The sequence below is a fragment of the Oryctolagus cuniculus genome, chromosome 7 (assembly GCF_051225735.1).
Source record: "Oryctolagus cuniculus isolate XC-2025 breed Fujian yellow rabbit chromosome 7, ASM5122573v1, whole genome shotgun sequence".
NCBI classification, from domain to species: domain Eukaryota; kingdom Metazoa; phylum Chordata; class Mammalia; order Lagomorpha; family Leporidae; genus Oryctolagus; species Oryctolagus cuniculus.
Window position 1 is genome coordinate 87,394,110 of NC_142873.1, and position 27,285 is coordinate 87,421,394.

General features: G+C 40.0%; 1 protein-coding gene and 2 long non-coding RNA genes across 7 annotated transcripts; 1 reads left to right on the forward strand and 2 right to left on the reverse strand.

The window, feature by feature from the left end:
• The first annotated feature begins 52 nt into the window (after positions 1-52).
• Positions 53-8,750, forward strand: LOC100341701 (guanine nucleotide-binding protein G(I)/G(S)/G(O) subunit gamma-5). Its single transcript, XR_518213.5, has 3 exons — positions 53-242; positions 2,969-3,107; positions 8,527-8,750. It is a non-coding gene; the product is annotated as a guanine nucleotide-binding protein G(I)/G(S)/G(O) subunit gamma-5 (long non-coding RNA).
• Positions 5,563-26,459, reverse strand: RPF1 (ribosome production factor 1 homolog). 5 transcript variants are annotated; one of them, XR_016237226.1, is made up of 10 exons: positions 26,216-26,459; positions 24,829-24,885; positions 22,867-22,947; positions 17,543-17,638; positions 16,829-16,982; positions 11,597-11,679; positions 11,054-11,235; positions 10,739-10,865; positions 9,754-9,966; positions 5,563-7,012 (listed from the first exon to the last, which is right to left on the reverse strand). XR_016237226.1 is itself a non-coding variant. In XM_002715891.6 (9 exons), exons 1-9 carry the CDS (start codon positions 26,441-26,443, stop codon positions 9,925-9,927), a joined length of 1,050 nt encoding a protein of 349 aa, XP_002715937.3. In that variant the 5' UTR covers positions 26,444-26,459; the 3' UTR covers positions 9,714-9,924. The 5 variants fall into 5 exon arrangements, 3 of the variants coding, with proteins under 3 accessions (XP_002715937.3, XP_089193255.1, XP_089193256.1); XR_007924001.3 differs by having other exon boundaries at positions 5,563-7,187; XM_002715891.6 differs by lacking the exon at positions 5,563-7,012 and having other exon boundaries at positions 9,714-9,966.
• Positions 13,214-14,530, reverse strand: LOC149125645 (uncharacterized). The gene is made up of 2 exons (XR_016237227.1): positions 14,169-14,530; positions 13,214-13,792 (listed from the first exon to the last, which is right to left on the reverse strand). It is a non-coding gene; the product is annotated as an uncharacterized LOC149125645 (long non-coding RNA).
• Positions 26,460-27,285: the final 826 nt, after the last annotated feature.

Sequence of the window (27,285 nt, forward strand, 5' to 3'; positions counted from 1 at the left end):
CGGCGCGCATGCGTGCCGAGGGTGGAGTCGCCAGGCACAGAACCGGAAACTTAGACACAAAGTTCGGAGCCCCGCCCCGGGCAGCCCGCCGTCTGGCCCCGCGGACTCTCCGACTCTCCGACCCGTGACCGACGCTTCGGCCCCCCTGTCTCGCGTGTGCCATGTCTGGTTCCTCCAGCGTCGCCGCTATGAAGAAAGTGGTTCAGCAGCTCCGGCTGGAGGCCGGCCTCAACCGAGTGAAGGTGAGCGGGCGCGGTCGGGTGGGGGAGGGGAAGGCTGCGGCGGGTGGGCTCCGGCGTCCGGGCCGGCTGGAGCGGGCGCCACCCTCGCGGGCCCTCGGTTCTGGGGCGCGGGGGGACCGCGCTGGGCCGCTTCAGTCTGCCAGCCGCCGGCTTCGAAGTTGCCGCGCGGGCTGGGGAACCGATCAGTCCGCCCTTCCGCCCCAGGATTTTCGATGCGGGCTGGCCCCCAAGCTGAAGCGCACTCCGCGTCCCGGGGCCGCCTCCGTCCGCGCTGGCCCGACGTCGGCCTCTCTCAGCGCCGCCCGCACCCGTCCTTCCCTTCCCTTCTCTCTGCAACAGCCTCCGCTGTTTGTTGTCATCGGACAGGGTATTTTCCAACTTATGATTCAGAACAGACTTACTTAAGATTCAGATTTTTGCCACACCTACTTGGTTTAGTGATAGATTCTTGCCTCCAGATCACCTCGTTGTGTTGAACACGAACGTGTAAACGAATTCTTGCGTAACTGTGGATTAAAGAAGTGTGTTTGTGTTCAGAAAGTTCCCAGAGACTGAGGTTACCGCCGTGCTCGGCACAGCCTCCAACAAAGCGTGCCTTTCATACCTCTTTGGCTCAGCGGGCCGGGATCTGACCGCCCGAGAGAGAGATGAAGGGTGGGCCGGTGCTCGTCTTAGGTATTTTGGCGGCTGGTTGGCCTTGGCTGTGTCTTTGGGGAAAGGCTTTTTGTCTATGTTGGTAGGGCAGCTTGACATTCAAGCGCTATTCCAAATATTTTCTGATTTAAAAAATCCTAGATAAATTGGCTAGTTTCTGATGCAATTAGGTTACAATAGGAAAGACTTCCTTGTAATTAAAAAAAAAAGATTGTAGACCATAAACCCTGCTAGCAGTAGGCACTTTCCAAGATGATTTGACTTTGTACTACTCATCGAACTAGTCTAGTCTTTGTTTCTTCCTGACACTTTTTCTTTTTTTTGGAGAGGGTCTCCCGTTTTCCTTGACTGTCAATATATGTGACGGACATGGTTATTTGTGGCCATTCCTGGAGAGAAGGGAAATTTCTGTCGGTCTTAATGTGGGATTCCCCCGACCTGTTAACCATTAAGTGTGGTAGACAAAACTGCTGTTTGGAATCCATTTCTCTAATCTCTCAAATTCTCAGTGGCTTATGATCATAATTTTTGGTCAGATTTAGCTCTGACATTTGAAATCGTTTGTTTCTTAAATAACTATTATATTGTCATCAGGTATGCCTTTATGACAGATTGAAGTGGGCTAGTAAAGAAAAGCAGGTGGCAGAGAGAGAGGGAGTCGCAAAAAACAAACAAGGCTGGTGAAAGTAATTCTAAGTAAGGGTACTTACATGAGATGAAGTCAGTCAACTCCGCAAGCTGTAACCTTGAAAACTCTGGTTGCTGCCCCCTTCTCCCTAGTCAGATGCTACCTTGTATACAGAATTTTTCAGTGGCTTCTGGTTGGGATCATTAAAGCCACCACAAGTGATTTGGTTTTGGAGTTCTCCATTTTTGTGTGGCATTAGGGCTGCAGCAAAGAGGAGAAGGCATCCCCCTTGGGATTTCAGATGAGCTTTTCTCTAGACACACTAGGTTCCATTTCTCATTGTTAATTTATGACTGTGCTAGATGTCTTTCTGTAAGCTTACTGTGTTTAAACCTTTTTATTTGAGCACACTTGGTTAAAATAAAATCCCAAGTGCCAGACACATCTTTCATAGGCAGGGCAGGGCACTTTCCAGAATGAAAGGGGCACCAGTAATTACTTTAGGGCTTTAGCCTCTGGAAGATGACTGTTAGAGTGCCTTGGGAGCCAGCAGCTTGTCCAGTTGAAGTCTCCGTCTCAGCTTTCCCCAGAACTTGGAATACTGCTTACTTTGTTGTTGTTAGTTCCCTATCTTCCTAAACCTTAATTCAAGACTTAACATTTTAATCATTCATGTTCTACATCTCAGTGGTTCAGTACATTGTTTTGGTCTTAGTGTACTATCAACTGTTTAGAATTACAAAATTGTAGAATGAAAGGTGAAAAGCAAACCTGTTTAACTAATGAGCAGCCTGCCTTTAAGAAACTGTACTTGCCTTTAAGTGTGATTGACCAATATTCATATATGTATGCAGTGCAGTGCCACCAAAACCAGGACCTAAAGAGTTTGTATGGCTCAACTTTTTTTTTTTTTTAATTCTACATCTCTTTATACAAATAGCAGATGTTTAAGTGAATGAGTGCATGCCCGTTTTAGTGCATGCCTGTTTCAGATTAATACAAAAAGGAGAGTATAGGTTTTACCAGTTAATATACTGAATGTATTCTTACAGTGTTGGGTTTTCTGTATTCTATGTTATGATCATTCACAGTAGCATTTTTCCAGTAATAATGCTTTTAAGATAAAGTAATTGTTAGAATGTTAATGTTCTTAATGCTTTTAATGTAAAAAACAAGATGTTTAGAACCTGCAGGCTTGCATTTGAAAAGCTGGTTATTAATAAGTAAAATGTGATGTGATTTGTAAGCAAAAAGAAAACATAGTTTAAACCAATCTTATTTACAATAGTAAGTATTATAAAAACTCATATTTACTGTTAGTCTTTAATTAGTGCATATCATTCTCTTTTGAGGCAGGAGAAGTGCGGTTTTTTCCAAGCATTTACGAAGATCTTTGAAAAACCTTCATTAAAACCTGGCACTTTCCCCTCTTTGTTATGTGTAGGTTTCCCAGGCAGCTGCAGACTTGAAACAGTTTTGTCTGCAGAATGCTCAACATGACCCACTGTTGACTGGAGTATCTTCAAGTACAAATCCCTTCAGACCCCAGAAAGTCTGTTCCTTTTTGTAGGAATCCTTCAGAGGTAAGTTTACTTTAAAAACAAAACAAAAAACAGTGTAGGGATGAGTAGTTAAGTTTCTTGGCACTCTAAGTTTACAGACTTTTTCTGTTTTGTAAGGAAAGTGAGGATTGATGAAACCTGGTATTTCAGTAGTCAAAAACAGTTTTTTAATCATTAAAAGAATTAAATAGAGGATTTAATAATAGCATTCTTAAAACACAGTTTCAGTACTGAGACAAGCCATGTGCTAATTTTTATAGTATTACCCTAAAATGGCATATAAATTTTGGAGTCCCCAAGGGATAGTTTAATTTTTGTGTATGTAACAAATAATTTAGACAGTTTTTAAAATACCTGCAATGTTTATAGGGATGATTTTTAAGAAACTAACAATTAATTTGGATTAAATCTGATGTTTCTGCTCTAATAGAACTCAGCTGTTTGGATAATACAGAATTAAGAATTGGGAATGCAAAAGAAAATCAGGAGTTGAATAAGCCAGCATGGTTTAGGCATTTGGAATATAGAGTTAAGAGTTTTACTTCTTCTCATTTGTTGGACAAAGGTAAAATGAGGAAAATGAAGTATTTGAGTTCATGGTGGCGAATAGGCAGTGGACTGGACTTCAGAGGATTAAGAAACTAATGATTTGCTAGCTTCAGTGTATTACTAAGGCATGCTGCTATATGTTAATTTGTACCTTCCAGGTCAGATGCCCTGTATGCAAAACATGTTTGTCCAAATGAGATATGACCAAAAACCTGCTTTGTATAATTTAAGGATATAATCTTTTATAAGTGCTTATTATGAGGGTATGTCAAAAAAGTTGTAGAAGAGAGGAATTAAAGGATAATTTTTGGTGCAGAAATTCTTTCTTGAATACATGGAGTTTTTTCATAATACACATTCCCCTGAACCATTTTAAGACCCCCTTCATTTGTATGGATTTCAAAATTCCGGGGGTGGGGGGGGGGTCCAATTACACTTGTAATTCCATTTTTTGTATGTGCTTTTTTTGAAGTGTTCTTGGAGTGCATATTCACTAGTGTTGACCCATGAATAGCAAAATTAAGCTACTGCTTTAAAAAGACTTAGGGCTGGCACTATGGCCTAACAGGTTAAGCCTCGTTCTGCATTGTTGGCGTCATATATGGGCTCCGGTTCAGGTCCCAGCTGCTCCGAATGGCCTGGGAAAGCAGCAGAAGATGGCCCAGGTCCTTGAGCCCCTGCACCCACATGGGAAACCTAGAAGCAGCTCCTGGCTTCTAGGCCAGCCCCAGCTGTTGCTGACATTTAGGGAGTGAACCAGCCGACCAAAGATCTCTTGCTTCTCCCTCTCTCTCTGTAACTCTGCCTTTCAAATAAATATATCCTTTACCAGTGGTTTGACTTAAAAAGTTCAGGAAGCTGCTTTCTTTTACTTTTTTTTAAAGATTCAGTTATTTATTTGAAAGGCAGAGTTACAGAGAGGCAGAAGGGGAGAGAGAGAAGTCTTCCATCCACTGGTTCACTCCCCAGGTGGCCACAAGGGCCAGAGCTGCACTGATCCAGAGCCAGGTGCTTCTTCCAGGTCTCCCACGCGGGTGCAAGGGCCCAAGGACTTGAGCCATCTTCTACTGCTTTCTCAGGCCATAATAGAGAGCTGGATCAGAAGTGGAACTGCCAGGATTCAAACCAATGCGCACATGGGATGCCAGGACTGCAGGCGGCAGCTTTACCCACTATGCCACAGTGCTGGCACCAGGAAGCTGCTTTCTAAAACATCTTGTTACATGGTTGTGTACTCCCCAGTAAAGCTTTGTGGACTTGGGAGTGTACAGGAAGTTATAGAATGAAATACACTGGCCCATAGTTAATTCTTTCTGGCAGTTTTTGGAAACTTTGTATTTTTACAGATTGTTTTTAACCTCAGGTCCTATTGTATTTGCCTTACGAAAGTGCAAAGTAAAGTGGTTTATTTTCATTTGACACAAAATACTGTTAAGAAGCCTGGGCAGCTGTCAGTATTTTTCTTTCTTTAAATAACTTGGTCAAGTTTACAAATATGGTTTGGATAATAATACATATTTCAAAGTAAAACAATGGATATTATTCCATTATCCCTGCAGTGTAACAAAAAAGCTTTGTGGCTATTATGATTTGAAGTAGTTTGGGTCAAGGACAGAATATTTGAATATAGAAGTATTGCTTTTTAAACTTGAACTTATCCACAAACCACCTTGTAAAATAGAACTTAGATTTCATTAGGTCTGAAGTATGGCCATAGAACTTGAATTTCTTAAAGCGCCTATGTTAAACATCTGATATCTACTGTCCTAGACATGTATAGGATATACATGGAGTTTTCATACTTGCAATACTTTGGAGATTTCATACTTGTAAATGTAGCTTTTTGTAATTAAAAATAACATGGTACAAGAAAAATAGAAATTACCATCATGCAGCACACTTAGAAATATCACTGTTAACAGAATTGCATTTCCTTATATTTTTATTTTTATTTTTTTAAATTTATCTGAAAGGCACAGTTAGAGAGAAAGCTAGAAAGAGGGAGGGAGAGAGAAACAGAGAGAGGTCTTCCATCTGCTGGTTCACTCCCCAGATAGCCACAATGGCCTGAGCTGGGCCAGTTTAAAGCCAGGAGCTTTTTCTGGGTCTCCCATGTGGGTACAGGGGCCCAATGAATTGGGCCATCTTCTGTTGCTTTCCCAGGCATATTAGCAGAAAACTGGATCAGAAGCAGAGCAGCTAGGACTTGAACCAGTGCCCACATGGGATGCTGCTGCAGGCGGTGGCTAAACCCACTATGCCACAGTGCTGGCCCACATTTCTTTTTTTTTTTTTTTCTTTTTTCTTTTTTTATTTTTTGACAGGTAGAGTGGACAGTAAGAGAGCGAGACAGAGAGAAAGGTCTTCCTTTTGCCGTTGGGTCACCCTCCAATGGCCGCTGCGGCCGGCGCAACGCGCTGATCCGAAGGCAGGAGCCAGGTGCTTCTCCTGGTCTCCCATGGGGTGCAGGGCCCAAGTACTTGGGCCATCCTCCACTGCAATCCCTGGCTACAGCAGAGAGCTGGCCTGGAAGAGGGGCAACTGGGACAGAATCCGGCGCCCCAACCAAGACTAGAACCCGGTGTGCTGGCGCCACAAGGCGGAGGATCAGCCTAGTGAGCTGCGGCGCCGGCCGACATTTCTTTATAATATTTTTAAAGAATAAAGGTATGTGGAGTTTTTCATTCTGCTTTATAAAAACATTTAAAAACTACCTATTTCATGAAACATTTTTCATAAAGTTCTAGTAGTTGTATCAGTTGTACTTCATTGAATATTAAAGATTTGTTTCCAAATTTGAAGCTACAGTGTGATGAAGGTCTATGCAGTGTCTTCAAAGTTTATGGAAAATAAGTATTATGAAAAACCAATATGGGTTAATTTTTGGCATCAAACATACCCCATTAAAAGTATCTTTGTGGGGCTGGTGCTGTCGCATAGCAGTTAAATTCATGGCCTGTGACACCTGCATCCCATAAGGGTGCTGGTCTGAGTCCTGGATGCTCCATTTCCAATGTGCCTGGGAAAGCAGTGGAGGATAGCCCAAGTGTTTAGGCCCCTGCACCCATGTGGGAGACCAAAAGAAGGTCCTGGCCCTGGGCCCTGGTCTTTGCAGCCTTTTGGGAGAGTGAACCAGGAGACAGAAGATCTCTCTCAGTAAATTCTGCTTGTCAAATAAATAGAGAGAGAGAAAGAGAGACAGACAGACAGACAGATCCTGTATCTGCTGCTTTGTTTCCCAAATGCCTGGAGCAGCTGAGGCGTGGCCAATCCAAAGCCAGGACCCCAGAACTCAGTCCAGATCTCTCATGTGGGTGGTAGGGACACAAGTACTTGAGGCATCACTGCTGTCTCACAGGGTTCCCATTAGCAGGAAGCTGCAAACGGAAGAGGTGCGGAGTCTTGAATCCAGACACTGTATATAGGATGTAGACATTTCAGGCAGTGTCTTGACAGCTGTGCCAAGTGCCCACCTTCATAAGTTCATCTTTGAATTCCCTTTTCCATGAACTTTTTGATGTGTCTTTGTATTCATATATTTATACTTTACTCCTAGAAATGGGTCAAGTTGATGAATAAGGAGTGAATATTTAGAAATACAATACTTGATCTCCACCACCCGTATTCCTTGGTCTTCCATCAGCTTTGGCTCAGCCCTTGCCCAACAAACCTTAGTTGTCCATTTGCTGTTATTCTAAGTGAGGCTAAATACTTATGGTTTTGTACCAGAGTATTTTGTTTATATCTCATGAACATTGCAACTAACCATTCTGAATTAAACACTTTAACTTATTTAAAAGAAATAAAAGTTAATACTTTTTGCCTTCCCTCTCTAGAGAGAACCTACTCTGAAGTTGGTATTTTTTTACTACATATACTTTCTGTATTTTATAGTTTGAAGTCATAATTTATTTGGTAATGAATATCTTAATTTTTTATTGTTGGTATATTAGCCATATAGATTGGCCATTTTAATAACTTTATGTATTGTATCACATATAAATGTTAGTTTATCCATTCTTCTGAGTTACATTTAGGCTGTTTCCCATTCTGTGCTATTAAAAGCACTACTGTAAAGTCCTGTACATGTTTTTTCTATGTACATTTGTTTAGGTAAATAGAAGTATCGTTGCATCTTTTACTTAACTAGATAGTGCCAAATTGCTCTCCTAAATATTCTAGCTAATTTTCCTACTGTTCAGATTTTTCTTGATTTAAAAGATTTTTGTATTAACTTTTTGAATTTGAAAAGAGTATATTTTGGCAGTAATCTTAGCAAGTTAATCTGTAAGTTGGTTTATAAAATGGAGAGTAGCTATGAAAATTAAGATGAATTTACATTTTACTGCCTACTAAAGGTCAGGCATTTTCCATCTTAATGCTCATTTTTTTCTTAAAAATCCCGTTGTTTTGTTTTTTAAAAACTACTGATAGGGCACAGCTTAATGTAGTTGAAAGTCCTTTATGAACTAACATTTAAATGAATTGCATTGAAAGCAGTACAGATGGTCCTTGAGTTAAATTAAGGTTACATCCATCCCAAGTTGAAAATGCATTTAATACACCTAACCTCTACTGGACATTATAGTTCAGCAACACAATATAGAATACTGTTATTGTGTGACTACCTGGAGGCTTTATACCACCAGTCCAGAAAAAGATGTAGATTCAAAACTTGAAGTATGGTTTGTATGGAACATATATCACTTTGGTATCATAAGTCTGGATTGTACTGTCTTGCATAGATGTGCCATGTTCAGAAAAGTAGGTAAAGACACGAGCAATTTGTAAGAAACTGCAGTTAGACAGGATTACTCATGAAAAGTTTTTTAGAAACCATGCTCTTTGCTATTTTACCCTAATTCATCTTTTTCTCCCCCACCTATTTCAGGGTTCCTGAACCACTTCTCATTAACCGGTGAATATTCATTCATTCAAGAGAGCTAAATTTGAAGCCTGTACAAAAGCTTCCTTTAACATGTGCCATAATATACAAACTTCTACTTTTGTCAGTCCTAACATCTACCTCTCTGAATTTTCATGAATTTCTATTTCACAAGGGTAATTATTTTATATACACTGGCAGCAGCATACAATAAAATACTTAATATAAAAGTGTTGTCCTTTATTAATCTGTCTTAAACACCTTGGGGTTAAGTTTTTTGTATTTGCTCCACCAACATTTAGAAACTTGATATGGTATGAATTTGTAGACTACCAGGAAATTAAATGTAAGTTGCAAAGGATGAGGCTTTTTTAAGTTCTGCAGTTTCTATTCATGAATTTATTTCAGTGCAAAAATGTTTTGGCTTTTCATCTTTAGGATTAATTTTGTAACATATATTTTTTCTTTTTTTAAAGATTTATCTTTATTTATTTGAAAGACAGAGTTAGAGACAGAGAGAGGTTCACTCCCCAGTTAGCCACAATGGCCGAAGCTATGCTGATCCGAAGCCAGGAGCCAGGTGTCTCCTCTGGGTCTCCCACGTGGGTGCAGGAGCCAAGGACTTGGGCCATCCTCCACTGCTATCCCAGGCCATAGCATAGAGCTGGATCAGAAGAGGAGCAGCTGGGACTAGAACCGGCACCCAATTGGGATGCCGGCGCTTTAGGCCAGGGCTTTAACCCACTGTGCCACAGCACCCATGTAACAGATACTTCAGATGAACTCCTTTTAGGGGTATTACTGATTGTACCTAAAAATAAGTTACTTTGTAACACATAGCTTTGTTAACAGGAACAGTTAGAGGCTGAAATAATTTCATTAGCAAAAGTAAAGAACTTAAATCCCTCAAGTACTATGTGTAATGAGCTACAAAGAAAAGATTAGCTTCAGTTTTGAAACTTTCCTTCAAATCCTGATCAATCATTTTGCTTTATATCTTCTACCATTCTGAAAGGTTTAAAGAATGTTAAAATATTCCAGAAACCTTATCTCCGGTTTCAAACTATGTGCCAGATACTGGATCCAAGATTAATCTAGCATAGTATCCATCAACCACTTTATCTCCAGCACATATGCTCTTTGAAAATGCAAATGAAAGTTAAATTTAGATTTAATTCAATCTGACTCATGGCTATTATGAAACAAAAGGTTTATTAAACCTAAGTGACTTACATTTACTATATAAACAATGGCAGTCCAGGGTACTTGGTCATTTTTGTCCAGACATGAAAGGGAGTTTTTGAAATCAGTAAATGCCATTTTGAAAAGGGTATTCCATCAGAAATAATTTACCAAGTTCAAGATAGGCCTGTTCAGCAAAATCCAAGTTATCCCCTCAGTACTTTACAAATGAAATTTTCTTCTACTTGTGTCCATTTCCCGGGGCTGAAAAGGAAAAAATGAACTACTCAGATAACACAATAAAATTAACTTTTCTTAGATCTTCATAAGTAACACTAGTTCTGAAAAACACTTTGAGTTTGAGACCCTAAATATTCTACTTAAGGACTAATATAAAAAGTTTTGTCAGTTGTTATTCCATGTGTAAGTGCATAATTATAAATAAATACTACTTTAAAGAAAATGATTCATTAATTTGAAGTCAGTTACAGGGAGAGAAGGATAGATCCATCTCCTGGTTGACTCCTCAAATGGCTACAACTTTTCAGGTTTGTGCCAGGTTGAAGCCAGGAACTTCATCTGGGTCTCCCACATGGGTGCAGGGGCCGAAACACTTGGGCCATTCATTGTCTGCTGCTTTTCCCAAACCATCATCAGGTGGCTGGATGGGAAGCAGGGCAGTTGTGACACAAACCAGCACCCTTATGGGATACTGGCCTTGCAAGCTGAGACTTTACCTGCTAGGCCACAATGCTAGCCCCCAAAATGTACTTAAGTGAACTACACACCAGATGGAAAACATTCTCTAATAATATTTACATTTAAGGTGATAATCTGTAGTCTTGTGTAAAGCCTCTTGCAATAATTCTCAGGAATACTTAAAATGAACCAGATACCAAAGCAGATCTGTTCTTTCTAACTTAATGGGGCAGTAATTCAGTAGTATGAATTAAAACATGAACACTCAAAGTTTAAAGCACCTCATTGTCTTCTCATTCCATACTTTTGAAATGAATTTTAAATAGTAAGGGCATACCTTATGGACCCATTCATATTCTCCATATTTAGAATCAAAGGTTCCTTTCTGAAGAGATCTTAATTTTAAGGTAAAACGTGGTCCAAGTTCCTGAATTCCTGCTTTCTTTTCACTCTTGAATATGTATCTTTAAAGACAAATTAAAACTAGAAATTAGTCTCAATGAACCCAATTGTCATTTCTTTAATATTATAAGCATTTCTACTCTTCAGTATTTGTCACAATATATTAGAAACCTGTATGTTAGAAAGTTTTCACATTGAAAACAAAGTTCATGATGGAAGTCAAAATCCAAGTTAAAAATTCCTTCCTCACCTGTGAAATCTGAAGAAGATATAATCCCGCTGATTATGGAATGTAGCAACTTGCCTTCCAATAAACTGAGGATTATGGGGAAAGAGAGAAGCAAACATACGACCAATAGAATGACCTAGCCGTGTTGTAAAATTATTCAGAATTATTTCAGGTCTGTGTTCTGTGGGGTCCTTGCCTCTTCTCTAGAAAAAATACAATAATGAATTAGGCTAATTAGCAAATAACACATCTTGATGCAATTTCAAGTATTGGAATTTACATAATTTTTTAATTTTTGTGAATGGCAAGCTACCACAGATTTACCAAATTGATGGATAAAGATGTATCAGTTACTTTAATAGGCTATGGACAGAGCAGGAAAGTCTAGAAAACCAACATGTTTTGTGGTATTGACTATTCCTATCCACCACAACCTTAATCCATAATCCCACAAGAAAACTGCTTTGATTAGGAAAACAAGTGGCTATTATTAAAATCAATTAGGTCTGTATGACAATCAAAAACCTTGTGAACAGTGCCAAAGAAGGAACACATAAAACTCACCTTAATTTCTTTACGAAGACGAACACTGCTCATTTTAAAATGAGCAGTTGGACCATTTGGCAAGTGACTCAAAATCAGTCCATCTGTTTATGAAAGTTAAGAAAACACATTAAAGTTTAACTCATGTTTATGTAGTGGCAGGCATTTGTTGCAGTGGTTATGATGCCACTTAGGACTCCGGTATCCCATGATGGAGAGCCTGGGTTCAAGTCCTGACTCTGCTTCAGATCCAGCTTCCTGCTAATGCACACCCTGGGAGGCAGAAGGTGATGGCTGAAGTATTTGGGTTCCTACCATCCATGTGAGAGTCTGAGTTCCTGGCTCCTCTCTTTGGCCTGGCCCAGACTAAACTGTTGTAAGCATTTTAGGGAGTCAATCAGTAGAATGGGAGATCTCCCTCCCTCTCTGCTTTTCAAATAGGTAAAAAATTTAACTGATCCTCTATCAGCCCTTCAAATCAGTAGCTAAGTGAATAGCTGGATGCATGTATTCCACTGGGTTAAGTATTCCTAGCATACCAAACAGAAAACATGTAACATAAATCTTTTAAGAAAATACATTAGTCCTTTTTTTTTCTTTTTACAACATAATACATAGTTTTAATAGAGTATCTGAGTTTTCAAAGTAGATGAAAAAGCTATTTAATGACCACTACTCAACCAGGGATAGGAAAGGATGAGATCCTAGAATGATGTAGCATTGTCAATACAGGTTTATCTCCATGTTCAGAAGACTTCTAGCCCTACGAATACCACCTTCATGTTTGTATGGTTAGGGTATGCTTTAAATATTGCCCCAAAGGGGCTGGAGTCATAGTGCAGCAGAGAAAACCATGACCTGGCTGCTCCACTTCCAATCTGGCTCCCTGCTAATGGCCTGGGAAAAAAAGCAATGGAAAATGGCCCAAGTGCCTGGGCCCCTGCTACCCACATGGGAGACCTGGAAGAAGCTCCCAGCTCATGGCTTCGGCCATTGTGGCCATCTGGAGAGTGAATTAGGGGGTGGAAACTCCCTCATCTCTCCCTCTCTCTGACTTTCAAATAAATAAATCTTTAAAAAAATAAATATCACCCCAACAGCAGACTCCTAAATGCTCCTGAAATCAAGGTTATTAATAGTTCTGAAAAGATAAGCTCTTAGAATTACTGTCCCATAAATTATAATCAACTGATTAATAACCATTTACTACTATGATCAGATAATTAGGCTAAAATAAATACAGGATACCTACCAACAATCATCAAGTTTCACTGCCCAAAAGCTCTCAAAATTCTGGCTGCAGCAAACTGAAGATTACTCCCTAAACACTGCTCAAACTTCACAACATGAAACACCTTTATTTTCTCAATGAATAACTTAAGGCTCTTATTTTACAGCACTATAAGCAGGCAGAACTGACAGCAGTAGACTTTTTAATTCATAGTATGCTTTTCTAGATTAAGAAAAATTTTCAAACATCTGATTCAGGAACAGCATTAATGTTGCTCAGAATGAAAACTGTTTCTCAAGTCTATATGAACATAATCTGTTTTACAAAACAGATGTTGCTATTTTTGGTTATCTTCAACTTCTCCATCTCTCACTAAATCTTAACTGCTTTTCTTTTCACAAGTTCTCTTTTTACCCTTCAGCTTCCTTTTTACCCTTACCATTAGAGTCTTTGTTGAAGGCCTGTGGATTTTTCCATCTAAATTATTAAAACAGTATACTGATTGGTCCTATTTTCTCTCTCACCATTTCAAGTATATCATCTACAAGAGGCTGTAAATCAAATCTGGAGTTAGGCCTTGGTTCTGTAAGTAATCAGCTATGGGATTTGGCTGTTATATCTGTACCATGGATTCTCATGTGCTAAGTGAAAAACTAGATTTCTTTCATTGTCGTGCCACAGATTCACCCATACTAAGACATAAGTATGGCACTCTTGGGTACAATCTACTGTTCTAACCTGTTTTTTTTAACCCTGTGGCCCCCAAAGCTGTTTTGCGGATATTCACAATTTCATGTACTGTATATGTTAGTATCATGCATTTTTTGCTCAAGCTATTTCAAATACTTGTATTATTTATCTGTTAAGGCTCACTTCAAATTCCACCTCATTTTATTCAGGATTAGGGTTCTAATTAAATGTTAAGTTAATTAGCATAACATTTATCACTTAAATTTGAGTTACAATTATGACAATCCCTTTCTTAACTGATCTGTTCACTTTTTTTTTTTTTTTTTTTTTTTTTTTTGACAGGCAGAGTGGACAGTGAGAGAGAGAGACAGAGAGAAAGGTCTTCCTTTTGCCGTTGGTTCACCCTCCAATGGCCGCCGCGGCTGGCGCGCTGCGGCCGGCGCACCGCGCTGATCCGATGGCAGGAGCCAGGAGCCAGGTGCTTTTCCTGGCCTCCCATGGGGTGCAGGGCCCAAGCACCTGGGCCATCCTCCACTGCACTCCCTGGCCACAGCAGAGGGCTGGCCTGGAAGAGGGGCAACCGGGACAGAATCCGGCGCCCCAACCGGGACTAGAACCCGGTGTGCTGGCGCCGCAAGGCGGAGGATTAGCCTAGTGAGCCGCGGCGCCGGCCTGATCTGTTCACTTTTGGAAATAGATCTGTTTCTTACAGATATTACTGCTTACCACATGGCAGATTACCATTCTTCCCCTTTTTAAAGATTTTCCCCAGATTCATCTTAATGAAGTAAGCCGAGACAATCTCTATCACTTGCACATGTGAAAATCATAAAATATTCACAGGACTAGGAGATATAAAAGTCATTTCTTCCAACCAAAATCAAGGCTTGACTCCTTTCTGCAACATTCACACTAAGTTGTGGTTTGTGTTGAAAGCAAAGCACAAATCCCAAATATATCAGTTTCTATGTAACTTGCTTTCCTGAGTACTCCCATTTTTTTTTTTTTTTTTTTTTGGACAGGCAGAGTGGACAGTGAGAGAGAGATAGAAAGGTCTTCCTTTGCCGTTGGTTCACCCTCCAGTGGCCGCCATTTGCCCGGTTGCCCCTCTTCCAGGCCAGCTCTCTGCTATGGCCCAGGAATGCAGTGGAGGATGGCCCAAGTGTTTGGGCCCTGCACCCCATGGGAGACCAGGAGAAGCACCTGGCTCCTGCCTGCGGATCAGCGCAGTGCGCTGGCCACAGCGGGCTAGCTGCAGCGGCCATTGGAGGGTGAACCAATGGCAAAGGAAAACCTTTCTATCTCTCTCTCGCTGTCCACTCTGCCTGTAAAAAAAGCACCCACACACACCTAGATATCTTTTATGTGATTTCTTATTTCAAAACAGAAATAAATACTTTTGAGTTTAAATGACACATTCAACTCAGAACTGAGACTCACAGAAAAAGTTTCAGATTGTCACTGGCCGCTGAAACACTACCAATCAGCTTAAATCCCTACCTCAAAAACAATCCTGATACCACCTCTGACAATATAATATCTAGCCATGCTAAAATACACGCAGATCCCTAACTGGGTCTGCCCTTTCAAGTCTCTATCTTTCCAAACAGTTCTCCCACTGCCCGAGCACCCTTAATCTGCATTATTAAACTCTCACCCTTATCTTCCTGAACCCAGTTAAGAGCTTCTCCCTCTCCCTGATATCCTAAAGTGCTGTTTTACCAGAAACAGGATTTCTACTATGTCCTACATTTCTCTCTTCAATTGTTTAAGCCATACTATATTTTATTAACTTAAAACTGTTCACTGACATTTTAATTCATTTAATTGGTCCTTTTTAGATGACCAAATTTATTTAATCCAACAATGAATAGATAAATCTATTTAATCCAACTATAAATTCTTTGACTATCTCTTATCTCTGCATCTTTTATTAAGCATTGAAACAGTTTCTTGACTGGAGCATATAACTGATAAATGATGAATAAAAAGGAAAAAATCGATTTCAAGAGTCTTAGACAGATATATAATGTCACCTTCAGAACTAATGTGCTCAAGAAAGCTTGACCTGATTGTTGACAGACAGTTAACTACTGTTACTTTTTACTGTGTATATCCCTATGGTTTTGTTTTGTTGGTTGTTTTTCTTTTCTCTTTTTCCTCTGTTTTCTTTCTCTCTCTCATCTACCTCACACTGTGGCCTAACTCTCTATGTAACACAGAGTTAATTGTATGTATTTTAAAGCAATTGGAAAAGATACCAGCTTAAAAAAAAAAGGGAGGGAATAAGAGATGGAGGAGGTAGTCTAAAACTGTAAAACAAGTATAGTTATGCATACAAGCATATAGACTCACCTCTAACAGTACAGCCTAAGAACTAATCATGGGGCTCCAAACCCATAAGAACCGGTGGTATAAACACCATCTTCAATGTTATAATGATAAACTTAAGTGTTAAAGGCAACAGACAGACCAGTCTAAGTTTATAAGGGACGACATAAATAACATCAAATAAATTAAAAAAAAAAGTAAAAATAATAGAATTAAAAAAGGAAGGAGGGGCCAACATGGGAAGCAGTCTGCACAGTAGACTCCTAGAATGACTTTCGCAGTAAATAACACTCTGACCTCAGAATCAACCCATAAGGCTTCCTGGTCAGGCTGAAAGGCCTGCAAGAGCATCTCAGGCATGGAAACCAAGACTCTGCGGAAAAAAAACCAACCCTACACAGAGGATCTCTGCGAGACCTCAGAGGAAAGAAAGGGTCATCAAAGAAGGCGATACTCTTCTCTAAAGGGATAGGAGAACATCCTCTTTGCTTATGGCTGTGTCCAAGTAACAACGGAGTCTATCGTCACAAAAAAGCCTCCATAGCCCTGGCAGCTCACGACAAGCATTGGGTGATGCTGGCATCAAACACAAGTGTTAATTGTTAAAGGAACAACAGCAGTCAATGTGCACTTGCTCCCCAGGTAGGACCTTATTCTTAATATATATAACCATTGGGGCACTCCCCAAATGCTCACAAATAGCTGAGGTTAGCCTGGGCTGGAACCAGGAACCATGAACACAATCCGTATGTCGCATGAGGGTGGCAGGAACCCAATTACTTTTGAGCCATCCCCATTGCCTCCCAGGGTCTGCATTGGTAAGAAGCTGAGTTAGAAATCAAACCAAGTACCCTGATGTGATACATAAGCATCTTAACTGCTAGGCTAAATGCCTGCTCTTTAAAATACATTTTTAAAGGGAGTGAGGGAAGGTACAGAAATGCCTCCTTAATGAAAAAAGGAAAACTTCTTTAATATTACAATAATAATAAAAAGGATACTTGGTGTTTTACGATCTTCATTAATAACAATCAGATCTGTGAAATCTCTTGAAATGCACTGTGGAATAATTTTTTTCAGAGCCAGTCCTCTTCTGTAATAAACATGTGAGTTTGGTATAACTGTGGAGAGCTGTTCACAAAGTTTTACTGTTCTCTGTAAAACAAAGCAACAAAAATTCTCAAGAGACAGAATAAAATCTCACATGGTATAATATTAATTATGAAAGAAACAATGATGATTATAAGCCAGTGCTATTTCTGAAAGCAAGATGGGAAAAAATGAAATCTAACAATGTTTCATCTTTTACCAAAGGTTGATCGTCCCAAAGCAGTGGTTCTCAACCAGGGGTGATTTCGCTGCACCAATGGCCATATAACAATGCCCTAAAGACAGTTTTGGTGGTTATGATTGGTGGCAGATGGTTGGTAATAGGTAGAGGCCAGACATGCTGATAAACATCCTATAATGAAGAGGATAGCTCACTAGAACAAAGAATTATTTAGCCCATAATGTTAATAGTGCTGAGGTTGAGAAAGCCTATCTAGAAGAATCATGGTTAATTTATCTATATCATATCACCAGTACATTTAGCTTATTCAATTCCATTCTATAAGGCAGTTAAATAATTAACTCTTCTGAGCAGAATACTTTAAACTGTAGAACTAATGTAAGAAAATTAAGAACTTAAGAGCTACACTAATCAATTTGTTTACCCCATGAGGTCTATCTGATGTTGTGATGAGAATCTTGGGAGAAGTTTGTCTGTTGAAGTAAGAAGCAAATTCATCTGTAGCTTCATCATAAGCAACCTAAGAAGAGAGATGAGAGATAATTTTACAACAAATACTTTACTAGACCAGATTTTTATCTTCTTTCTTTCTTTCTTTCTTTCTTTCTTTCTTTCTTTCTTTCTTTCTTTCTTTCTTTCTTTCTTTCTTTCTTTCAAGATTTATTTATTTATTTGAAAGTCAGAGTTACACAGAAGGAGGGAGGGAGGGAGAAAGTGAGAGAGAGAGAGAGAGAGAGAAGAGAGAGGTCTTCCATCTGATGGTTCACTCCCCAATTGGCTGCAACGGCTGGAGCTGCGCCATTCCGAAGCCAGGAGCCAGGAGCTCCCTCCGGGTCTCCCACGCGGGTGCAAGGGCCCAAGTACTTGGACCATCTTCTACTGCTTTCCCAGGCCATAGCAGAGAGCTAGATTGGAAGTGGAGCAGCCAGGTCTTGAACCAGTGCTTTAAGCCAGGATGTTAACCCACTGTGCCACAGCACTGGCCCCCAGATTTTTCCCTGGCCTTCAGTGCTGGCATCCATATGGGCGCTGGTTCAAGTCCCAGCTGCTCTACTTCCGATCCAGTTTCCTGTTAATGGCCTGGGAAAGCAGCAGAGATGGCCCAAGTACTTGGGCCCCTGCACCCAAGTGGGAGGCCTGCAAGAAGCTCCTGTCTACAGATTGGCTCAGCTCCAGCTGTTGCAGCCATTTAGGGAGTGTACCAGCAGATATGGAAGACCTCACTCTCTGTCTCTACCTCTCTATATTATTCTTTCAAATAAAAAATAAATAAATATTTAAAGGAAAAAAAAGAGTAAGAGAGAAAGATCTCTCATCTGCTGATTCACTTCCAAAATGCCCATGAAAGTCAGGGCTGGGCCAGGCCAAAGCCAGAACTCAAATTAGGGTCTCCCTATGGGAGGAAGGAACACAACTCCTTGAGCCACCACCTGCTACCTCAAACCCAGGTGCTCTGATATAGAACATGAGCATTCCATGTGATGTCTTAACCATCAAGCCAAATGTCTCCCACTGGTCCAGAATTTTAAAGGATTCTGACACTGATTACCTAGCTGGTAGGGCATTTACAAAAGGACTGGTATTAATGGCAACATGAAAAGGTTGGATGATTTCCCATCTGCAGGATACAAGTATAAAACTGGACAACGTCAGATACTTCTAGAGTACAGTCATATGCTGAATCATGGTGCTCCGGTCAACTATGGACTATATAAGTAAGTGATCCTCTAAGATACAAAGGAGATGAAAAACTCACACAGTGAGGTTGAAGCACAATGTTGGTATAAACAAACTAAGGCTTTGGCAGTTGTATAAAAGTATAACACATATAATTATGTATAGTATGTAATACTTGAAAAGAAATGACTGTCACTGATTTATATATTTACTACAGAGTATACTTATTAGGAAATAAAGCTTACAGGGCAAGCATGCTGTGTTATGTAGCAGTAGCCACCTGTCTCATGTTTATTGTAGTCTTTTGTCTGCATCATTTTCTCTCGTGCTTGTTTAATCTAAAGTTGTTCATCGTGGCTCTGGAAGAAATCGACTACACCACTTTTATATATCTGTAGCCTTGGTGCACTGTAGGCTCCATCTAGGTCTATATAAGCAACCTAAAGATGTTTGTACAATGATGAAATCAGCTAAAGACTCATTTCTCATAATGTATTCCTTTTGTTAAGTGATGCATGACTGTACATGTAGAGGGAGTCCCAAAGGGGGCAGATATAGCTGAAGAAATAATGGCTGGAAATACCCCAAACCTGATGAAAAATATTAGCATACAAGTCCAAGAGCTCAATAAATTCCAAGGAGGATGAAAAGAACAATACCTAAACATCAGAGCCAAACTGCTAATCGTTAAAAGCTGAAACAGTTCTGAAATAACATATAGGGAAACACTGATAATTAGTGGAAATAAGTGGTTAAAATGCAGTGGAATTGTATGTTCAAAGTACTAAAAGGAAAAAAGGACAATTAAGAATTTTATATCTTGCAAAATTATCTTTTAAAAATGAAGGCGCAGACAGGCAGGCAGGCATTATGGTACAGGGGTTTAAACCACTTCTTGGAACTCCCTTCTCCCATATCAAAGCACAGGCTTGAGTCCCGGCTACTCTGCTTCGGATCCAGTTTCCTGTAAATGCATAATGCAAAGCAGCAGATCATGGTTCATGTGCTTGGGCCCCTGCAACCCATGTGGAAAACCAAGATGGAGTTCCAGACTCCAAGGTTTTGGCCTGGCACAACCCTAGCTATTGCAGGCATTTGGGGAGTGAACCAGCAGATGCAAGTTCTCTTTATTGCTTTGCCTTTCAAGTATATGAAAAAAAAATTGGGGGGGCCAGCATTGAGGTGCAGTGGGTAAAGCCATGACCCACAATGCTGGCATCCCATATGTATAACAGCTTGTGTCCCAGCTGCTCCACTTCTGATCCAGCTCCCTGCTAATGCCTTAGGTAAAGCAATGGAAGATGGCCCAAGTGCTGGATGTTGTGACAATCTGGGGAGTGAACCAATGGATCAACAATCTCTTTCTGACTCTCAATATCTCTCCGCAACTCTGACTTTCAAGATAAATAAATAAATCCTTAAAAAAATTTTTTAAATGAAGACAAAAGAAGCATACTTTCACATAAACAAAAACTGAGATAGTAGTTGCTATTAAATCTGCTATAAAAACAAAGACGAAACGAAGTCCTATAAGCTAAAAGAAAATGACATCAAACAGCAACTGAGATCCAGAAGATGGAAAGAAGAAAACTGTTAATTGTAAACAGGTAGATAAATATAACACTATATGTGTATGTACATAATTCTTCATTTCTTTTAAAAAACATGAGGTTGTTTAAGCAGAAATTATAACACTAAGTTTACAGCACATAAAAATGTAGTGTATATGATAATAAGACAAAGGTAGAGGAACAAAACTGTATTAGAACAAACCTGCCATATTTACCAGAACTGTGTCAGAATTTTTTTTTAAGTTAATTGTGATACAGATGCAGTTTGCAATTCCTAGAGTGACCAAGAACTCAATTGTAACTTTAAAAATGAAGAATAAAAATGGCATACTAAAAAATATTTAGTACCAAGGATATCAGCCCAGGAGAAACAGGAAAAATAGATACAAGATATTTTGAGATCAGAGCAAAATGGTAGACGTATATCAATAACCAACTTAAAATGTTTGTCACACTGAATAAAAAAGCAAGATCCAACCAGATGGTATCTGTAGGTGATATAACCTAAGTACAAAGATGTGAACTGGGGGTGGGCACTGTGGCATTGCAGGCTAAGCCACCCCTGAGACTGGGATGCTGCATATGACATGAAAGTACCTAGGGGATGAGAAACTTGGGTTCCTGCCATCCACATGGGAGCCCAGATGGAGTTCCTGACTCCTGACTTCAGACTAGTCCAGCTTTAGCTATTGTGGGCATTGGTGGAGTAAACCAGAGAATGGAAGATCAATCTCTCTCTCTTCCCCCCTCTCCCTTACAAATAAATAAATAAATCTTACAAAGATGTAAGTTAACAGTAAAAGCATTTTTAAAAAAGGATGTATCACGCAGTCAGTAATGAGAGTTTAAGGAGTTACATGGACATTAAACAAAATAGACATTTAAAAAAAGAAATACTGCTAGAGACACGGAATTCTATTTATGGAATAAATACATGGAATTTATATTGGGTTAAAGGTAAATACATCCAGAAGATGTACTTATAATTATGTAATTATGTGTATATAAAGTTAGAATTATAAAAGTATATGTACCCAACAAAAGAATCCTCAAATATGTGAAGCAAAAACTGAAAGGAACAGAACAATCCAGCTAGTTAAAGATCTCGGGCCGGCGCCGCGGCTCACTAGGCTAATCCTCCGCCTAGCGGCGCCGGCACACCGGGTTCTAGTCCCGGTCGGGGCGCCGGATTCTGTCCCGGTTGCCCCTCTTCCAGGCCAGCCCTCTGCTGTGGCCAGGGAGTGCAGTGGAGGATGGCCCAGGTGCTTGGGCCCTGCACCCCATGGGAGACCAGGAAAAGCACCTGGCTCCTGGCTCCTGCCATCGGATCAGCGCGCTGCGCCGGCCGCAGCGCGCCGGCCGCGGCGGCCATTGGAGGGTGAGAACCAACGGCAAAGGAAGACCTTTCTCTCTGTCTCTCTCTCTCACTGTCCACTCTGCCTGTCAAAATAAAAAAAAAAAAAAAAAAAAAAAAAAAGAGATCTCAATTCTTCTTGCTCAACAACTAATAGAACTTGATAAAAATTTAGAAAGAATATACAAGATGTGAACAATACTATCAACCAACTCCAACCAACTCTGACATTCATAACAACGCATCCCAACAAAACACATGTTTTGAAATAATTCTCACATACATAATAATCCATCCTCAAAACAGAAAAATACACCTTTTCAAAAGCTACACAGATCTTCTCAGAATAAACAATAGAGCAAAGACAATGTCTTGGAAAGGACTTAAATCAGAGTGCTCTATGTTCCACAATTAAGTTAGAAAGTGATGGTAAGAAAAATCTGGAAAGTTCTCAGACATTGGCAATTAAGCAATGCACTAAATAATGAGCCAGACAGAGTGTATTGTTCACTGATGGATATCAAATCCCTAAAACATTATCTTAATGTTTAAAATATTCAATACTTAGGCAATCAAAAAATATTTGCTGGAAGACTGAATGAATTAACATTGGGTTGTACGAGGATGTATGTTAAAAAATAGTGTTTAAAAGCAAACTAACAAACATTACCAAACCAAGTTTCCTTTAGAAAAAATTTGAAAATATACAAAGTTTTAAAATCTCAATTTTTTTCTCACTGCACTGTTACAAACTTCTAAAGAGAGAAAACATGCAAAGGGAAAATTATTTTGAAACCAAGAGTTTTATGAAGACATCAAAAAATCATCAAATGTTACCCTTAGGTTATCAAAATGTCTAACAAATACTATAAAAATCTATGGTATGAGAAATTCTTTTAAAACCTTAAAGTTTATCTAGGTATAAAATACATTTCCAGAGAAATAAGTATTTACCACATTTTTCCTATAGCATTATTGAGAATTTCTATTATGAAATAATCTATACCAAACAAAAAGATATACAGACATCACATCTGAATCAATCCATTATACAACTTTTCCAGCCAACGCTTTAAATATAAACAATATCAACATATAATCTATCCAGTGTGATCATTCCAATTCACTTAAAACTTTTAACATTACCTCTTCATCATTAGGGTCTACTATGGTTTCATCATACACGCGCTGGTTGTCAATGGTCTTGGGTACAGGCTTTGGTGGAGCCTAAATACAAGAGAAAAGAAATCTAAAAGAATCTATAAGAAAGAACAGAAATCCATCCATAGGACAAACAATCTGATTCTCATTTCAACCCACTGCTACTGCTTACACTGATCCTAATAATATTAAATAAGAGGCTTTTTAATCTGGGCAGAAACATACATTCACTGGAAGAATGACTAACTTTGAGTTTGGCAAAAGTAGCAGAGAGAAGAAAGAGGAATCAAGATAATTATCCACTAAGGAGAAAAATAACAAACATTTTAAAAAAAAGAAGAAAAAATATAATGGAAATAGCAGAATCACTATTCATAATGTAAATAAACAGCAAACAGCACATCAATAATGACTGGAATACTGTTACAATCAGCAATCATGCAGACTCAACCTGCATAAATGAACTATATTAAGGAGCAGGAAAACAGAACTATAAGAATAGAGTATGTATCTTGAAAGAGAGGTATACTACTAGAGAAATGGAAAAAATATGAACTGATAACCATTTGGGATTTTTTTTATTACACTATGAAACAAACATTAAGTTTTAAATAATTTTTTAAGAGACATAGTTCAAGGAAGTCATCCTTCAGTCCAAAAAATAAGAATGGTAATATTTTCAAATGGTGATCAACTTGTTCACTTGCTGTAACTGATCAGAGTTTCTGTACAAATATATAGTCTTTATTTATTTCCTCTCCTCAAAAAACACTAATTCTTATTTGGTTCCTTGTATTAACAGATATGAATTGGGGAGTTGAACATTTTTTTTTTTTTTTGACAGGCAGAGTGGACAGTGAGAGAGAGAGACAGAGAGAAAGGTCTTCCTTTGCCGTTGGTTCTCACCCTCCAATGGCCGCCGCGGCCGGCGCGCTGCGGCCGGCGCAGCGCGCTGATCCGATGGCAGGAGCCAGGAGCCAGGTGCTTTTCCTGGTCTCCCATGGGGTGCAGGGCCCAAGCACCTGGGCCATCCTCCACTGCACTCCCTGGCCACAGCAGAGGGCTGGCCTGGAAGAGGGGCAACCGGGACAGAATCCGGCGCCCCGACCGGGACTAGAACCCGGTGTGCCGGCGCTGCTAGGTGGAGGATTAGCCTAGTGAGCCGCGGCGCCAGCCTAGTTGAACATTTTTAAAATTTGCAAGTGTAGACTGTAACCTGGGAGTAACTACTAACAAAATGTAACAAAATGAAAATTACCTAGCTATACAATAAATAATATTTATTTAGTAGTTCTTTTAGAAGTTTTCAACAGAAAGAGTTCACTTAATATCACAAAAACAACCAAGTCTTTTCTTGATATTTTCTCCACTTCTCTTTGCCATAATCCAACCAGGTCTCACCCTGCTTCTCCTCCCATTCTCGTTCTTCACAGGTTCCTATCGTCTGTGTCAGCTCTCATTCTTACTAAGCTCATTCTACTACAGATGAAGCTCTGTCCTGTCTTTCTCCTGACAAAGAGCCTTGCTTTAAGTTACAAAAACTGAAACATTAGGCCTAAACTGGGAAGATTCCCCTTTCCCAAAGCTAGGGGGTGGTGCCTCTTCCTTTCAGAAATATCACATGTGAAATGCCACCACTGTGCTTATTGTTCAGATACAGAAATGCATTAGTACAAATATAAAACAGTGCATAGGAAAAATAACTTCCTATTAGTGGGTATGTCTGGAAGGGAAAGCAATCAGGAAAAACTGACAAGGGCATCCCAATGTTATTTGCTAATGTATTATTTCTTAAGCTGAGTAAAAAATATAAAGGGAGTTGTTACATAATTTTTATAACTTTTTATACATGTGAAATATTTCATAAACTTTAGAAGTCACTGAAAATACAATTAGGAAGTATTCCTTAATGTAAAACAGAAAGCAGATGGCAAAAAATTTATTTACCTTATCACCAAGAGCCTCTCTCTGTTTTTTAAGTTTTTTCTTAGCTGCCAACTTTTCCTAAAAGGTTGAAAACAAAATATTGAAAAACCACCAGTTACATCACATACACACCAAAACTACCAACTAGTAATGCTATGTGTATTTAAATTAGGTAATCTTTATGATATAATAACATAGCCACCTGGACAAAGATTTTATACCTAAACGGTAAGCCAAACATGTTGGTCAATAAAATCTGAGATCTTGCACCTTAACAAAATCTAAATTGGTAAGTTTCAGCATTTAAAATTTCACTAGCATTAGCTCTTACTATAAAGCAAGTTAAATTAAAGAAAATGTAAAATGTAAACTAGCACAGTTGTTTTGTTTTACCAAGCTGGTTGTTTTTCTGTAAGGCGCTAAAAATGAAAAGAAACACAAGATGGGTTTTCAGGTTTCCGATAAAGCCAACGCTAGTTATCCACATACCAAATCTGTTTTTACTATCAGTAAGAACTTGCGATGTTGGTTATGATTATTTGTACTGTAAAGTATCTTCTGGAGATTTCTAAACAGAATGCTTGACATCCTTGATGTCTCTAGCGTCTCCTGACCCTCAACCCATCAAGCCAGATTAGAAATCACAGTGTTGTCTTCTAAGACATCCCGCATCCTGGTAGGGTCAGATACCCCTTGTATGTACTCCATTAGCACCTACACACTTAACGGTGAGTAGAATCAGTCCAGGGCCCCTACAGTCTAGTGAAAGAGGGCAGGCAAATATAAAGGATATTGTGTGTGAACTTCCAGCGTACTCAATGATGATTAAATGCTTTCCTCTCGTTGAAATTTAACCAGAATTGAGCACTGTGACTTCGGGCAAGTCATTTTAAACATTTCCACTTTTCAGTTTATCCTTAACCTCCCAGAATAATATGAGGGAAAGGTTGCAAAGAACAAATCCAACCACCAGCCCAGTCCACATTACTAATATAATCAAGAGCTGTTCGGACTTGCTATGTACTGTCTATATTACAGATTCTCAAAATTCATCAACGTCGAGTAGAGTGGCAAAGCGGGGGACCGAGACCCTGGTCTCTCGCGTCAAGAGCGGGTACTCTCCACTAGGAGAGCAGGACTGCCGGCTTTCCTTTCGCGGAGAGGCCGCCACGGAAGGGAAAACTCCACCCTGAGGCTCAAACGGCTGAACATGCAGTTCCCAAAGTCCAGCGAGAGCGCCATGACAGGAGAGCTGGAGGCACCCTTCCGGACAACCCTTCGGGCGCAACTGGCACCCGCTCGTGTCCCCCGGGAAGAGACGAAGACGCCTGAACGCTCCCCGCTTCCGTCCCGACCACGCGCGAGCCACCTCGCGCACGCGCCCCGGCCGCTTCCGCCCGTCGCCTACCTTGCGCTGCTGCTGTTTCCACCGCGTGAACATTAAGTGTCGCCGCTGTTTGTTCTTAATCTCGGAAATGCTGAAACCTGGGGGAAACGCAGCCGCTTTCGCGGGCTGAACCCCACTTTCTGTCGCCTCATCCCCAGCGACTGTAGCCTCCTGCGGTTCTTCGGTAACGGCTTTCCTTTTCAGATTTTTCTTCCCTCCACTGCCGGTCTTATCCGCGGCCTTCGCCATTTTTCTTTGGTTCTTTGCGTCGGCACGGAAGCGGAAGTAATATTTCTTTGAGCCCCGCCTTACAGGTTTACTTCCGGTGTCGCGAACTTGGGAGGAAAAAGAAAAACCTTAGTGACCTTTAGCTATTTTAGAAGATTGTAAAACCGAGGGTTGAAAGACTTTTAGGTGACTTGCCCAGCTGTGTGAACAGCGAGATGATCAGTGTGCGGACTCGTTTAGTGAGCGTCAGTTGTGTGCCAACTCTTCGAAATAATGAAACAAAAGAATCTTTGCCCTACTTCGCTGACCTTTTATTGGAAAGAAAGAAAATGAGTGCACAAGTTCTGTAGGGGAGCTATGGGGTAAAACAGTATGGAAAAAATAGAATAAAAAGATGAGAGGGCAGAGTGACACATTGCAACTTTAAATAGGATTCTCAGAGTAAGCATCATTGAAAAAGTTACGTGTGAAGGAGGTAATGGATTAACTGGGGGAAGAGCTGTTAATGCAAGCAAAGCTGATTATCTAGGAAAAAAGTCTAGGCCAGGGACCCATGTAAGGCCTGTTCAAGAAACACCATGGAAGGGCCCCATTGGCATAGAAATTCAGACAGTGAGACAGACAGACAGACACACACACCCATATTGGAGTGTCTGGTTTTGAGCTCTGGCACCACCAGATTCCAGCTTCCTGCTAATGTGCTCTCTGGGAAGCCCCAGATGATGGCTTGGCTCAGAAGTTATCCGCATTTGGAGAGCGAGCCAGAGAAATGGGAGATCTCTTTGCCTTTCAGATAAATAAAAGGTAAAAAGGAGAAACATGAGTGCCCTAGAGTCCTGGCTGCTCCACTTCTGATGCAGCTC

What these genes read in the sequence shown, in the direction of transcription:
- RPF1 (XM_002715891.6), bottom strand. Translation starts at nt 26,443, where the DNA reads ATGGCGAAGGCCGCGGATAAGACCGGCAGTGGAGGGAAGAAAAATCTG. An exon ending in TGAAGATCGTAAAACACCAA is followed by an intron (nt 11,680 to 16,828) that starts GTATCCTTTTTA and finishes TTTCATAAACAG; the next exon opens with ATGGACTGATTTTGAGTCAC. An exon ending in GTCTTCGTAAAGAAATTAAG is followed by an intron (nt 11,236 to 11,596) that starts GTGAGTTTTATG and finishes TATTTTTTCTAG; the next exon opens with AGAAGAGGCAAGGACCCCAC.